At 42.8% G+C, this 13,604-nt stretch overlaps 1 protein-coding gene across 1 annotated transcript in view; it reads left to right on the forward strand.

Moving 5' to 3' along the window:
- The window catches only part of LOC124549794 (guanylate cyclase 32E), an 828,442-nt gene that overhangs the window by 760,189 nt on the left and 54,649 nt on the right, over positions 1–13,604 (forward strand). The window contains exon 20 of the mRNA XM_047125268.1: positions 2,466–2,564. Coding sequence (XP_046981224.1) covers positions 2,466–2,564 — 99 coding nt within the window. The remainder of the gene's footprint in view (positions 1–2,465; positions 2,565–13,604) is intronic.

The following is a 13,604-nucleotide window of genomic DNA, read 5'->3' on the forward strand; positions in this document are numbered from 1 at the left end:
GGGACACGAGTATCAATCCGATATCCGCACAGTCAGACGTGTGAAACCTAAATCTCACATCCAGGTTGGCCGGCACACATGCCTTCGTCTTTAAACCTCCGTACTCGGTGAGAATTATATCCGGAGCCGGCGTGCTTCTCTGAATCCCGGAAGCGGCGAAATAAAGAGCGCGGCTATCCGGACGGGTGAACAAGTGGCACTTTATCAGAACAAATCGGTAATCTAAATTTTCCTGTACTAACAGTATTTATTTATTTATTCAGTTTGTAGCGGTCATCAACAATCTGCTTCGAGTATATGGGACCTGCAATGGTGTTTATTATCTAGAGTTGTTTCCCGGTCCACAGTAGCGTTTTTGTGCACCAGTATTTTCTCATAATAAGATAATAGTCATCAAACACTTCCTCCTCATATTCATCTAATACGTTCCCAAAAGAATTTATGCTATCCTCATAACTCAAAGGACGAGCGTTTTCAGGATTTTGAACCAATTCACGGGAATGCGAGGGATACCTACTCGCAGTTTCAGTGACCTATACGCTTCCATAACGAAGGAAAATTTACGGATTATGCGGAAATTCAAACCGAGTGAAGGTTTATGGTGTACCTTGCATATAATGAAAATGTTTAGTTCTTCTTTTTCCTAGCTAATTTGTAGGTATCATAGTTATACCTTTGGACACGTAGACACGATATACTTCCAAAAGAACATTTTCGAAGGCACAATCGTAGGAAAAAAAGCGAGAGGACAACCAAAAATATCATATTTAAAAACTTTAATCGGTGAGATTGGATGTTCTTCGTACATGGAGATGATGAGAACTGTTGAAGAGAGGAAGCTGTGGCTGCAGAGACAAGGCTTAGTCTTCTTCAAGAAGAAGAAAAGAATAACCTTGCGATAATGGCCAAAGGAATACAGATATTTAATGTCGATGAAAACAACCGCATAAAATGAAGAAAAGCTTCTATTTGTAGTTAAGTTCCGACTTTAGTACCGCCTGTTTATTTTGTATACTGTGGTGTTTGAAACAGTGTGGTTACTGTCTATGCTTGCCACTTGCAGTAGTGTGCTTTAACAAAACAACTATTCACACAGTACATTAAATGAAAAATTAAAGTGATTCATACCTTTTCTTTTTATGCTACCTTTTATAATTCTTGTCCTTTCCTACGAACAGCTATTTCCCCAAAACTACACATACACATAGTTAAAACTTTCAGTACTAGTACATCAGACTCCCTGAAACCTTGGAACATCTCTGTTATTAACAGTGATTTCCAAAATGTTACATCATTGGAAACGAAATGCATAAGACTTCTACCAATATTTTAAAACTTACTGTGTATTCACTGTGTTACTCAGTGATACATGAAATTGTTATTACATTTGTGTGCTATTTCACATATTATTCACAACGTCATCTCCCCACATTTTCGTAGGTACGTCGCCACAAAGGTTGCTATTCAAAAGGATTCAGTACTGCATTTTGTAATTTTATGGAACACATTTAATTCTATTGCATCTCATAGCCATGAAACAGACGAATAATTGGTGCGTTGACTTATTATTATATCCTATTCAAGTCTCACGTTTTTAAATCGCACGGATGGACCATAGTATTACGAGGATTATGCGGAAAGCGCTCTTTGTTTTCGTGTAGCGTTGGGAGTAATGGCGGGAACGGAACAGTCACTAGACTACACCCAGCCACTATTTCAGTTCGCTTCGAGCTACGACATTGCTCGCGTGCAGTAGTCGTTCCATGCCAAAATTTCAACTGTAAATCACATCATTTATGAAATCTATTCTGTAATGCTGTTCTTAGAGGCAAAAAAGTCAAAGAATTTCCACATTTCTTGCCCTGTGTACCGACTGAATATAATAAGCGAAGGAGTTGTGCGTCAATGGTGTCGTTGATTTAAGGGTGTAGGGACGACTTTTCATTATAATGACAGAAGTTGCAGCCCGTTTGAAGTCAGTAACAAATTCTCCATAAAACTGACGAAAAAGAGGTGAAAACTCGCCTTTCACGATGCATCAAAAGTCCGCAAAATTATCGAAGTACTTACACGTTACGATGCGGAATGAGAAGGCATATTAAACAGTTTCGTGACAGGTGATAAGATACAGGTTCCCTAAGATAACGTTTCTCTCTCCGTGGCGTTTTCTTAGATGAGGCTAACACATCACGATGTACTAATAATAATAATTGGATGTGGGTGGTTAGTATGTGATATTTGATTTGATCAAACATCATATTATATACTTGTATGTAAAAACTTTTAGTTTATGTTCTCCTTATGAAGGATTAAAATGTTATATTTCCACAAACCATCACAATATTGTGATTCAAATCGAATTGTGACATTTGTTCTCCCTCTGAAATTCATATAGCTTTCTTTTAAAGTTCAGTTCAGCTTTCCTCTCAGGTGAAGACAACTTACTGAATGCTTTCCTTTTCTAGGTGGTTGACTTCCTGAATGATCTCTATACGTGTTTCGACTCCACTATCGAGAATTACGACGTCTACAAAGTGGAGACGATTGGTGACGCCTATATGGTTGTAAGTAATGTACACTTATTCTTTATTTCAAATACGTCTCAAGCGAAATACTTTTTTATTTGCTAAGATGAGGTTGCATAATGCGTTCTTTTGCTTGACAGCAACGGAATCCCCCGATGTAACTAGCTGGTAGCGATGGTTCGTGTTTGCCGATTTGTATAGCAATGAGTCGCCAGCGATGCGTCGCAGAGCAACTCCATCAATCTCGTTTAGGTCGCACCTCACTGGACCGGCTTTGGCCAATTACTCGCCGAATGGGTGCTTTTCTAAAGCTAATAAATGAGGATTTTATTGACACGCCCTAGATTGAACTCTATCGGCGTCCTTCCTGTCATACAGAATTTCCGACGAGCGTTTTGACGCCAATCTATGGACTGGTAAAATCTACCCACAGTAATTGACTGAATCGACAAACCATTTACATCCGGAGACTATTAATGTTGTTCATCGTACGCCCGCTGTAATTACTACAGTGCTATCTGCAAACGTCATTAACTTAATTTTAACTCTGAAGCAAAACGCCCTAATTATTAGTGATTTGTTAATTTTAAAAACTGAAATAAATGCAATCTATCAGCTCATTCATAAAATTCATAGTTTCTCAGTTACTTACCACTATAAGCACGAAGTCTTTATAGCAACAGCATTACCCCTGAGAAGATTTAATGGTTTGGTACCAACTACACGAACGAACAGGCCAAAGAAGCGCCAAAACGCGCGGGCCAATATGAAAAAAGGTGTCACGTGCCCCTTGAGACTTAGATATGGCACTTCCAGATCATACTTGCATTCCCACTTACATACCATAAATTCAAGAAATAAATAAAATAAATTCTGTTATTAAAATGAGGCGTACATGTGGAAGAAACCGTAGTCACAAGTGTACTTGTTATCAAGCTAAGTTCTAACAGTATCATAAGAAGTGTTATGGTTGAATGAAGTGTCTTTTTCTGTGCATTTCGACTTAAGGAACAGGGCTGTCCTTGTAGAAGACGTCGGTACGGAGACGGGATTTAGTAACCGTGATGTCATCATTGCGAGGACTGCTAATAAATCAGTCAAGAAAGCTGGAAGAGTAATTTTGCTAGAAATAGCAGATATATCGGTGGTAGCATCCTTCTTAAGCAATGAATGGACATAATTTAATTCCTATATGATGGACGACGAGGAACTATGGGAGAAATCGGAACGGATTGTAAACCGCGCTATGGACAAGTATGTGACGAGTGGTTTTATAACAAAATTTGGGAAATGCTGAGGAAGCAGAAACTTGAAATCTCGGTTCAAAGAAGAACGCGCAGATGGCAGCAGGTAAAAGTTACTAGAAATTCGTGCGTCCGTAAAATATCGATCCATCTCGCAGAGAACCCGAGAAAATTGTTGTCTTACGTAATATCACTATGAGGGACGAATACTTCTATGCAGTCACTCATTGACCACTTTGATTTGTCAATAGAAGACAGCAAAAGGAAAAATGAAGTTTTAAATTTCGCGTTTAAGAAATCAGTCACTGAAGAGGATCGTACAAACATACCGTCGTTTGAGCGACACCCAGATTCCAGTACGGGAGGCACAGAAATAGACATCCCTGGTATAGAGAACGCCCTGAAAGATTTGATAAAAATAAGGTGCCTGGTCCGTATGGAATCCCAATTCGGTTTTATAGAGAGTACGGAAATGAACAGTTACGTAGCCTTCATTTATCGCGAATCTCTTACTCAGCGAAAAGTCTCAAGCGACTGGGAAAAACGGCATGTGCTTCCTGTCTACAACAACGGTAAAACGGACCAGCAAAATAACAGACCAGCATCCTTACCTGTTTGCTGCAGAATTCTTGAACATGTTCTCAGTTTCAGTGTAGTAAACTACCTTGAGACGGAAAGCTTCTGTGCCGGCCGGAGTGACCGTGCAGTTCTAGGCGCTACAGTCTGGAACCACGAGACCGCTACGGTCGCAGGTTCGAATCCTGCCTCGGGAATGGATGTGTGTGATGTCCTTAGGTTAGTTAGGGGACTGATGACCTCAGAAGTTGAGTCCCATAATGCTCAGAGCCATTTGAACCAATTTTTGAAAGCTTCTGTCAGCAGATAGCAAGGATTTAGAGAACATCGCTCGTGTGTAACTGAGCTTGCCGTTTTCCCAGATGGTATACTGCGAACCGAGGATGAAAGGCAGGAGGCACATTCTACATTCCTAGATTTCTGGAAACATTTGACAAGGTGCGCCACTGCAGACTGTTAACTAAGGTACGAGGATGTGGAATAGGCCCCCAGATATAGGAGAGCCTTCAAGACTTCTTCAATATTAGAACCCAGAACGTTATCCTCCCCCCTCCCCCCCCCCCCCCCCCACCCTTTAACCTTGGACCTTGGCGTTGGTGGGAAGGCTTGCATGCCTCAGCGATACAGATGGCCGTACCGTAGGTGCAACCACAACGGAGGGGTATCTGTTGAGAGGCCAGAAAAATGTGTGGTTCCTGAAGAGGGGCAGCAGCCTTTTCAGTAGTTGCAGGGGCAACAGTCTGGATGATTGACTGATCTGGCCTTGCAACACTAACAAAAACGGTCTTGCTGTGCTTGTACTGCGAACGGCTGAAAGCAAGAGGAAACTACGGCCGTAATTTTTCCCAAGGGCATGCAGCTTTACTGTATGATTACATGATGATGGCGTCCTCTTGGGTAAAATATTCCGGAGGTAAAATAGTCCCCCATTCGGATCTCTGGATGGGGACTACTCAAGAGGACGTCGTTATCAGGAGAAAGAAAACTGGAGTTCTACGGATCGGAGCGTGGAATGTCAGATCCCTTAATCGGGCAGGCAGGTTAGAAAATTTAAAAAGGGAAATGGATAGGTTAGAGTTAGATATAGTTGGAATTAGTGAAGTTCGGTGGCACGAGGAACAAGACTTTTGGTCAGGTGAATACAGGGTTATAAATACAAAATCAAGTAGGGGTAATGCAGGAGTAGGTTTAATAATGAATAAAAAAATAGGAGTGTGGGTAAGCTACTACCAACAGCATAGTGAACGCATTATTGTGGCCAAGATAGACACGAAGCCCATGCCTACTACAGTAGTACAAGTTTATATGCCAACTAGCTTTGCAGATGATGAAGAAATTGATCAAACGTATAATGAGATAAAAGAAATTATTCAGGTAGTGAAGGGAGACGAAAATTTAATAGTCATGGGTGACTGGAATTCGAGAGTAGGAAAAGGGAGAGAAGGAAACATAGTTGGTGAATATGCATTGGGGGAGAGAAATGAAAGAGGAAGCCTTCTGGTAGAATTTTGCACAGAGCATAACTTTTTCATAGCTAACACTTGGTTCAAGCATCATAAAAGAAGGTTGTATACATGGAAGAACCCTGGAGATACAAGAAGGTATCAGATAGATTGTATAATGGTAAGACAGAGATTTAGAAACCAGGTTTTAAATTGTAAGACATTTCCAGGGGCAGATGTGGACTCTGACCACAATCTATTGGTTATGAACTGTAGATTAAAACTGAAGAAAGTGCAAAAAGGTGGGAATTTAAGGAGATGGGACCTGGATAAACTGACTAAACCAGAGGTTGTACAGTGTCTCAGGGAGAGAATAAGGGAACATTTGACAGGAATGGGGGAAATAAATACAGTAGAAGAAGAATGGGTAGCCCTGAGGGATGAAGTAGTGAAGGCAGCACAGGATCAAGTAGGTAAAAAGACGAGGGCTAGTAGAAATTCTTGGGTAACATAAGAAATATTGAATTTAATTGATGAAAGGAGAAAATATAAAAACGCAGTAAATGAAGCATGCAAAAGGTAATACAAACGTCTCAAAAATGATATCGATAGGAAGTGCAAAATGGCTGAGCATGGATGGCTAGAGGACAAATGTAAGGATGTAGAGGCTTATCTCACTAGGGGTAAGATAGATACTGTGTACATGAAAATTAAAGAGACCTTTGGAGAAAGGAGAACCACTTGCATGAATATCAAGAGCTTTGATGGAAACCCAGTTCTAAGCAAAGAAGGGAAAGCAGAAAGGTGGAAGGAGTATATAGAGGGTCTAAACAAGGGCGATGTACTTGAGGACAATATTGTGGAAATGGCAGAGGATGTAGATGAAGATGAAATGGGAGATACGATACTGCGTGAAGAGTTTGACAGAGCACTGAAAGACCTGAGTCGGAACAAGGCCCCGGGAGTAGACAACATTCCATTGGAACTACTGACGGCCTTGGGAGAGCCACTCCTGACAAAACTCTACCATCTGGTGAGCAAGATGTACGAGACAGGCGAAATACCCTCAGACTTCAAGAAGACTATAATAATTCCAATCCCAAAGAAAGCAGGTGTTGACAGATGTGAAAATTACCGAACTATCATCTTAATAAGTCACAGCTGCAAAATACCAACGCGAATTCTTTATACACGAATGGAAAAATTGGTAGAAGCCGACCTCGGCGAAGATCAGTTTGGATTCCGCAGAAATGTTGGAACACGTGAGGCAATACTGACCCTACGACTTATCTTAGAAAATAGATTAAGGAAAGGCAAACCTATGTTTCTAGCATTTGAAGACTTAGAGAAAGATTTGATAATGTTGACTGGAATACTCTCTTTCAAATTCTAAAGGTGGCAGGGGTAAAATACATGGAGTGAAAGGCTCTTTACAATTTTTACAGAAATCAGATGGCAGTTATAAGAGTCGAGGGGCATGAAAGGGAAGCAGCGGTTGGGAAGGGAGTGAAACAGGGTTGTAGCCTGTCCCCGATGTTATTCAATCTGTATATTGAGCAAGCAGTAAAGGAAACAAAAGAAAAATTCGGAGGAGGTATTAAAGTCCATGGAGAAGAAATAAAAACGTTGAGGTTCGCCGATGACATTGTAATTCTGTCAGAGACAGCAAAGGACTTGGAAGAGCAGTTGAACGGAATAGACAGTGTCTTGAAAGGAGGATATAATATGAACATCAACAAAAGCAAAACGAAGATAATGGAATGTAGTCGAATTAAGTCGGGTGATGCTGAGGGAATTAGATTAGGAAATGCGACACTTAAAGTAGTAAAGGAGCAAAATAACTGATGCTGGTGGAAGTAGAGTGGATATAAAATGTAGACTGGCAATGGCAAGGAAAGCGTTTCTGAAGAAGAGAAATTTGTTAACATCGAGTATAGATTTAAGTGTCAGGAACTCGTTTCTGAAAGTATTTGTATGGAGTGTAACCATGTATGGAAGAGAAACATGGACGATAAATAGTTTGGACAAGAAGAGAATAGAAGCTTTCGAAATGTGTTGCTACAGAAGAATGCTGAAGATTAGATAGGTAGATCACATAACTAATGAGGGGGTATTGAATAGAATTGGGGAGAAGAGGATTTTGTGGCACAACTTGACAAGTAGAAGGGACCGGTTGGTAGGACATGTTCTGAGGCATCAAGGGATCACAAATTTAGCATTGGAGGGCAGCGTGGAGGGCAAAAATCTTAGAGGGAGACCAAGAGATGAATACACCAAACAGATTCAAAAGGATGTAGGTTGCAGTAAGTACTGGGAGAAGAAGAAGCTTACACAGGATAGAGTAGCATGAAGAGCTGCATCAAACCAGTCTCAGGACTGAAGACAACAACAACAGGGAAACGAATTCCATAATGGTATAATGCTACGTTAGCAGTGTCCAGTGTGGTCTTGGGAGAGTGTGGATCATCTGTAAAGGAAATGAAATGACCGTATGGCGTTGATTTCCGGGAGACCACACCTGGGGTAGTTCGCCACATTCGGAAACTTGCGTGTTAAAGATGAACTAATGTGGAGGCCAACTCAGCACCACGTCCCCGAGCGGAGAAAAACTCCAATCTGGCCGGAAATCGAACCCGTGTCCACTGCATGGCAGTTACACGCGCTGACCAGTCACTTAAGAAGGCGGACATCCGTAAAAGAGAACGCGTATAGAACATCAGTATGACCCTTTATTGAGTCATGATCGAGTGCTTGGGATCCCCACCAGGTCGGATTGAAGGAAGACGCCGAAATAATTCAGAGGAGGACTGCTGGCTACGTTGCCTGTAGCTTCGATTAGCAAGCAAGTAGTACAGAGACACTTCCCTAGAGGGAAGACGACGTTCTGTTCGCGCAACACAAAAGAAAATTTAGAGAACCGGCGTCTGGAGCTGACTGCTGTGAGGTTCTGCTGCCGCCTGCGTACATTTCGCGTAAGGATGACGAAGATAAGGGAAATCAGGACTCGTACGGTTGCATATAGGTAGTCTCTTTTCCCTCGCTCTTTTAGTGAGTGGAACAGGAAAGGAAAGGACTAGTAAAGGTGCAGCTTACCCTCCGCCATGCGCCATGCTGTGTATGAATGTAAATGTAGTTGTAGGAAGAAAAAAGATGAAGCGTATGAGAAACTATTAGAATCAAAATGTATCAAGAATAACTTTATAATATATCTACATTTACATCTACATGGATACTCTGCAAATCACATTTAAGTGCCTGGCTGACGGTTCATCGAACCTCCTTCACAATTCTCTATTATTCTGATCTTGTATAGCGCGCGGAAATAATGAATACCTATATCTTTCCGTACGAGCTCTGATTTCCCTTATTTTACCGTGGAGGTCATTCCTCCCTATGTAGGTCGGTGTCAACAAAATATTATCGCCTTCGGAGGAGGAAGTTGGTGACTGGAATATCGTGAGAAGATTGCGCCGCAACCAAAAACGCCTTTCTTTTAATGAAGTCCAGCCCAAATCCTGTATCATTTCTGTGACACTCTCTCCCATATTTCGCGATAATACAAAATACAATATGTGCTGCCTTTCTTTGAACTTTTTCGATGTACTCCGTCAGCCCTATCTGGTAAGGATCCCACACCGCACAGCAGTATTCTAAGAGAGGACGGTCAAGCGTAGTGTAGGCAGTCTAATTAGTAGGTCTGTTACATTTTCTAAGTGTCCTGCCAATAAAACGCAGTCTTTGGTCAGCCTTCCCCACAACATTTTTCTGTGTGTTCCTTCCAATTTAAGTTGCTCGTAATTCTAATACCTAGGTATTTATATGAATTTACAGCTTTTAGATTTGACAGATTTATCGTGTAACGAGCTTTCTTTTAGCACTTACGTGGATGACCTCACACTTTTCGTTATTTAGGGTCAACTGCCACTTTTCACACCATTCAGATATCTTTTCTAAATCGTTTTGCAGGTTGTTTTGATCTTATGGTGACATTATTAGTCGATAAACAGCAACTTCATCTGCAAAAAACCTAAGACAGCTGCTCAGATTGTCTCCCAAATCGTTTACATGGATAAGGAACAGCAAAGGGCCTACAACACTACCTTGGGGAACGCCAGAAATCACTTCTGTTTTACTCGATGACTTTCCGTCAGTTACTAGGAACTGTGACCTCTCTGACAGGAAATCACAAATCCAGTCACATAACTGAGACGATATTCCATAAGCCGCAATTTCACTACGAGCCGCTTGTGTGGTACCGTGTGAAAAGCCTACCGGAAATCCAGAAATACGAAATCGATCTGAAAGCCCGTGTCAATAGCACTCAACACTTCATGTGAATAAAGAGCTGGTTTGGTTTCACAGGAGCTATGTTTTCTAAACGCATGTTGGTTGTGTGTCAATAGACCGTTTTCTTCGAGGTAATTCATAATGTTCGAACACAATATATGTTCCAAAATCCTGCTGCATATCGACGTTAACGATATGGGCCTGTAATTTAGTGCATTACCCCTACTACCTTTCTTGAATATTGGTGTGACCTATGCAACTTTCCAGTCTTTGGGTACTGATCATTCGACGAGCGAACGGTTATATATGATTGTTAAGTATGGAGCTAATGCAGCAGCATAGTCCGATAGGAACCTAATTGGTATACAGTCTGGACCAGAAGACTTGCTTTTATTAAGTGATCTTAAGTTGCTTCACTGATCCGAGGATGTTTACTTCTACGTTGCTCATGTTGGCGGCCACGATTCGAATTCTGGAATATTTACTTTGTCTTCTTTTGTGAAGGCATTTCGGAAGACTGTGTTTAGTAACTCTGCTTTGGCAGCACTGTCTTCGATAGTATTTCCATTGCTATCGCGCAGAGAAGGCATTGATTGTTTCTTGCCGCTAACGTACTTCACATACGACCAGAATCTCTATAAACCGATATTGTATGGAAACGGTGTGGCGAGATTCTTTCTCTCGTTTAAGTGGCTACGGAATGGAGACTTGCACTCGCGGATCCTTGGCGCAGGCTCTGTGTAATGAACGTCTGCGACGTATAATCACCAAGACGATGTGGAGCTAGGAGCTAATCAAATTGCACCATCTTCAGCAGCAGTGCTCGTCATTGTCAAAATTAAAGTCGTCAAGATTATTTCCTATTGCGAGCGAGATATAGGTTAAACAAATGGCGTGAATTCAACAACTGGCTTTTGTGTATGTCGAAAAAGCGTTTGCTGGTGCTGGCGTAAAAACTGCGGAAAATAATGTGGAAAAGAAGCCGTTCAAGGTACTTCACCCAAGTGTTTCAATGTAATATTAATACCAGAACCATCGAGGACACTGTACCGTGGCAGGTAGGTGTATTCCACCACCCGTTCCGCTTCATTCCACCTTAGTGGTGATTACTGAATATTCTGGTTGTATGTGACTGATTTCAAGAGCTAACGTAAGCTTGAATTATGCACTAGAGGAGGGTGTATGCGCGGAAGCACCTAGAGGAAACATGGCCGACTTTCCGGTGTTGCGGCACGTGACTGTCCGGAAGCTTCTAGACGCGATGGCAGAGTAATATCGGCACTGGTTCATAAGGTTAACACGCAGATTTCTTGAAAGGACACGCCTTCCCTGCAATTATGAGCGTCCGTTTTACACGAGCGCTAGAAAGATACGAATAATGTGCGAAGCTTTTCTGGAGATTACAAGCGTTATTCTAGAACATGGAGAGGAGACCATGCATCGATTACCTTTATTAAGCTCTCTAGGTGCGTATAGGAAAAGATCTAGTCAAAATAGTACACTCATGCTCATAAATTAAGGATAATTGCAGAATGTGGTGCTACACAACGTGGCACTACACGAAACTAGCGCTAATACCATACGCACATAGGAAACACACACGAACACAGATCTGTAAGTCCACGGTATTTGTGATAAGCTGAGAAAACCGTCCCGAAACACATGTGCAACAAAACGCCACTGTTTCCTGCGCGTGTACCCGGACATCACAATATGGGATATGATTACCACGCACAAGTACACAGGCCGCACAACAGGTTGGCATACTCTGGATCAGGTGGTCGAGCAGCTGCTGGGGTATAGCCTCGCATTCTTGCGTCAGTGCCTGTCGGAGCTCCCGAAGTGTCGTAGGGGTTTGAAGACGTGCAGCGATACGTCGACCGAGAGCATCCCGGGCGTGCTCGATGGGGTTTAGGTCTGGAGAACAGGCAGGCCACTCCATTCGCCTGATATCTTCTGCTTCAAGGTACTCCTCCACGATGGCAGCTGTGTGGGGTCGTGCGTTATCATCCATCAGGAGGAAGGTGGGACCCACTGCACCCCTGAAAATGGTCCCCTGAAAATGGGGACATACTGGTGCAAAATGACGTCCCGATACACCTGACCTGTTACAGTTCCTCTGTCAAAGACATGCAGGGCTGTACGTGCACCAATCATAATCCCACCCCACACCATCAAACCACGACTTCCATACAGGTCCTTCCCAAGGACATTTAGGAGCTGGTATCTGGTTCCTGGTTCACGCCAGATGAAAACCCGGCGAGAATTCACTGTTCAGACTATACCTGGACTCGTCCGTGAACATAACCTGGGACCATTGTTCAAATGACCATGTACTGTGCTCTTGACACCAGGCTTTACGGGCTCTCCTGTGAGCAGGGGTCAGTGGAATGCACCTTGCAGGTTTCCGGACGAATAAACCATATATGATCAGTCGTCTGTAGACTGGGTGTCTGGAGACAACTGTTCCAGTGGGTGCGGTGATGTCCCGAGTAAGGCTACCTGCACTACTCCGTGCCCGTCTGCGGGCACTGATGGTGATATATCGGTCTTCTTGTGGTGTTGTACACTGTGGGCGTGCCGTACTGTAGCGCCTGCGCGCGTTTCCTGTCTGCTGAGATCGTTGCCATAATCTTGAGATCACACTTTGTGGCACACGGAGGCCCGTGCTACGACCTGGTGTGTTTCACCAGGCTCCAGTCGCTCTAGTTTTCTGCCCCTCATAACACCATCAATATGTGTTCTTTGAGCCAGTTTCAACACACAGTTACTATTAGGACGTCTGAAAACGTCTTCACACTTACTCGCTGCACCGTACTCTGACATTCACCAACACACCTCTGTGTATGTGGACTGCTGCCAGTGCCACCGTGCGACGACCGCAGGCGAAATGCACCGCATGGTCATACCCCGAGGTGATTTAAACCCACAAACAGTCCATCGGAGCGTTGTTTCACCTTATATCAGCATTATCCTAAATTTTTGGGCGTGAGTGTTGTTAATGCTTCCTGAACATAGGCTTTTGGCGGAGAAGGGGTTGTGACTGGGTGCTTAGTAGAAGCCTGTGTGAGTGCACGATAACAACAACACAGTAGCTGAGAGAGACATAGTGAAGCTACACACTACAAGAGCAGTAGGAAAGTTACCGTACTCTTCTGTGCCCCGTCATGCTGTATTATGGCGAGGACAGCTTCAGCATCGCAGCATCTTACCACCAGCACCTAAAACACCATCCGTTGGTGTCACAGATGATGTTACTGCTTCACAACTTGTTTCATATCTCTCGTAAGTCTACGACGTGCTAGTACCTCATGTTTTCATTTTTCTGACAGTAAAACTGTGGCCCCTGGTTCGCAATACGTGGAATTCTGTTCGAAAATGCTCAAACAGACGGTGAGATTTTGCGAGTCGTGAAATAACATGGAAGATACACGTGACAGGACGAAAAGCTGGGCTCCTTCTGCTTTGATACAAGACACAGTTGTAATTGGGCAAGTCAGCAGAGCGATACGTAGTGATTGAAGCGGAGG

The sequence above is a fragment of the Schistocerca americana genome, chromosome 1 (assembly GCF_021461395.2).
Source record: "Schistocerca americana isolate TAMUIC-IGC-003095 chromosome 1, iqSchAmer2.1, whole genome shotgun sequence".
Lineage (NCBI taxonomy): Eukaryota > Metazoa > Arthropoda > Insecta > Orthoptera > Acrididae > Schistocerca > Schistocerca americana.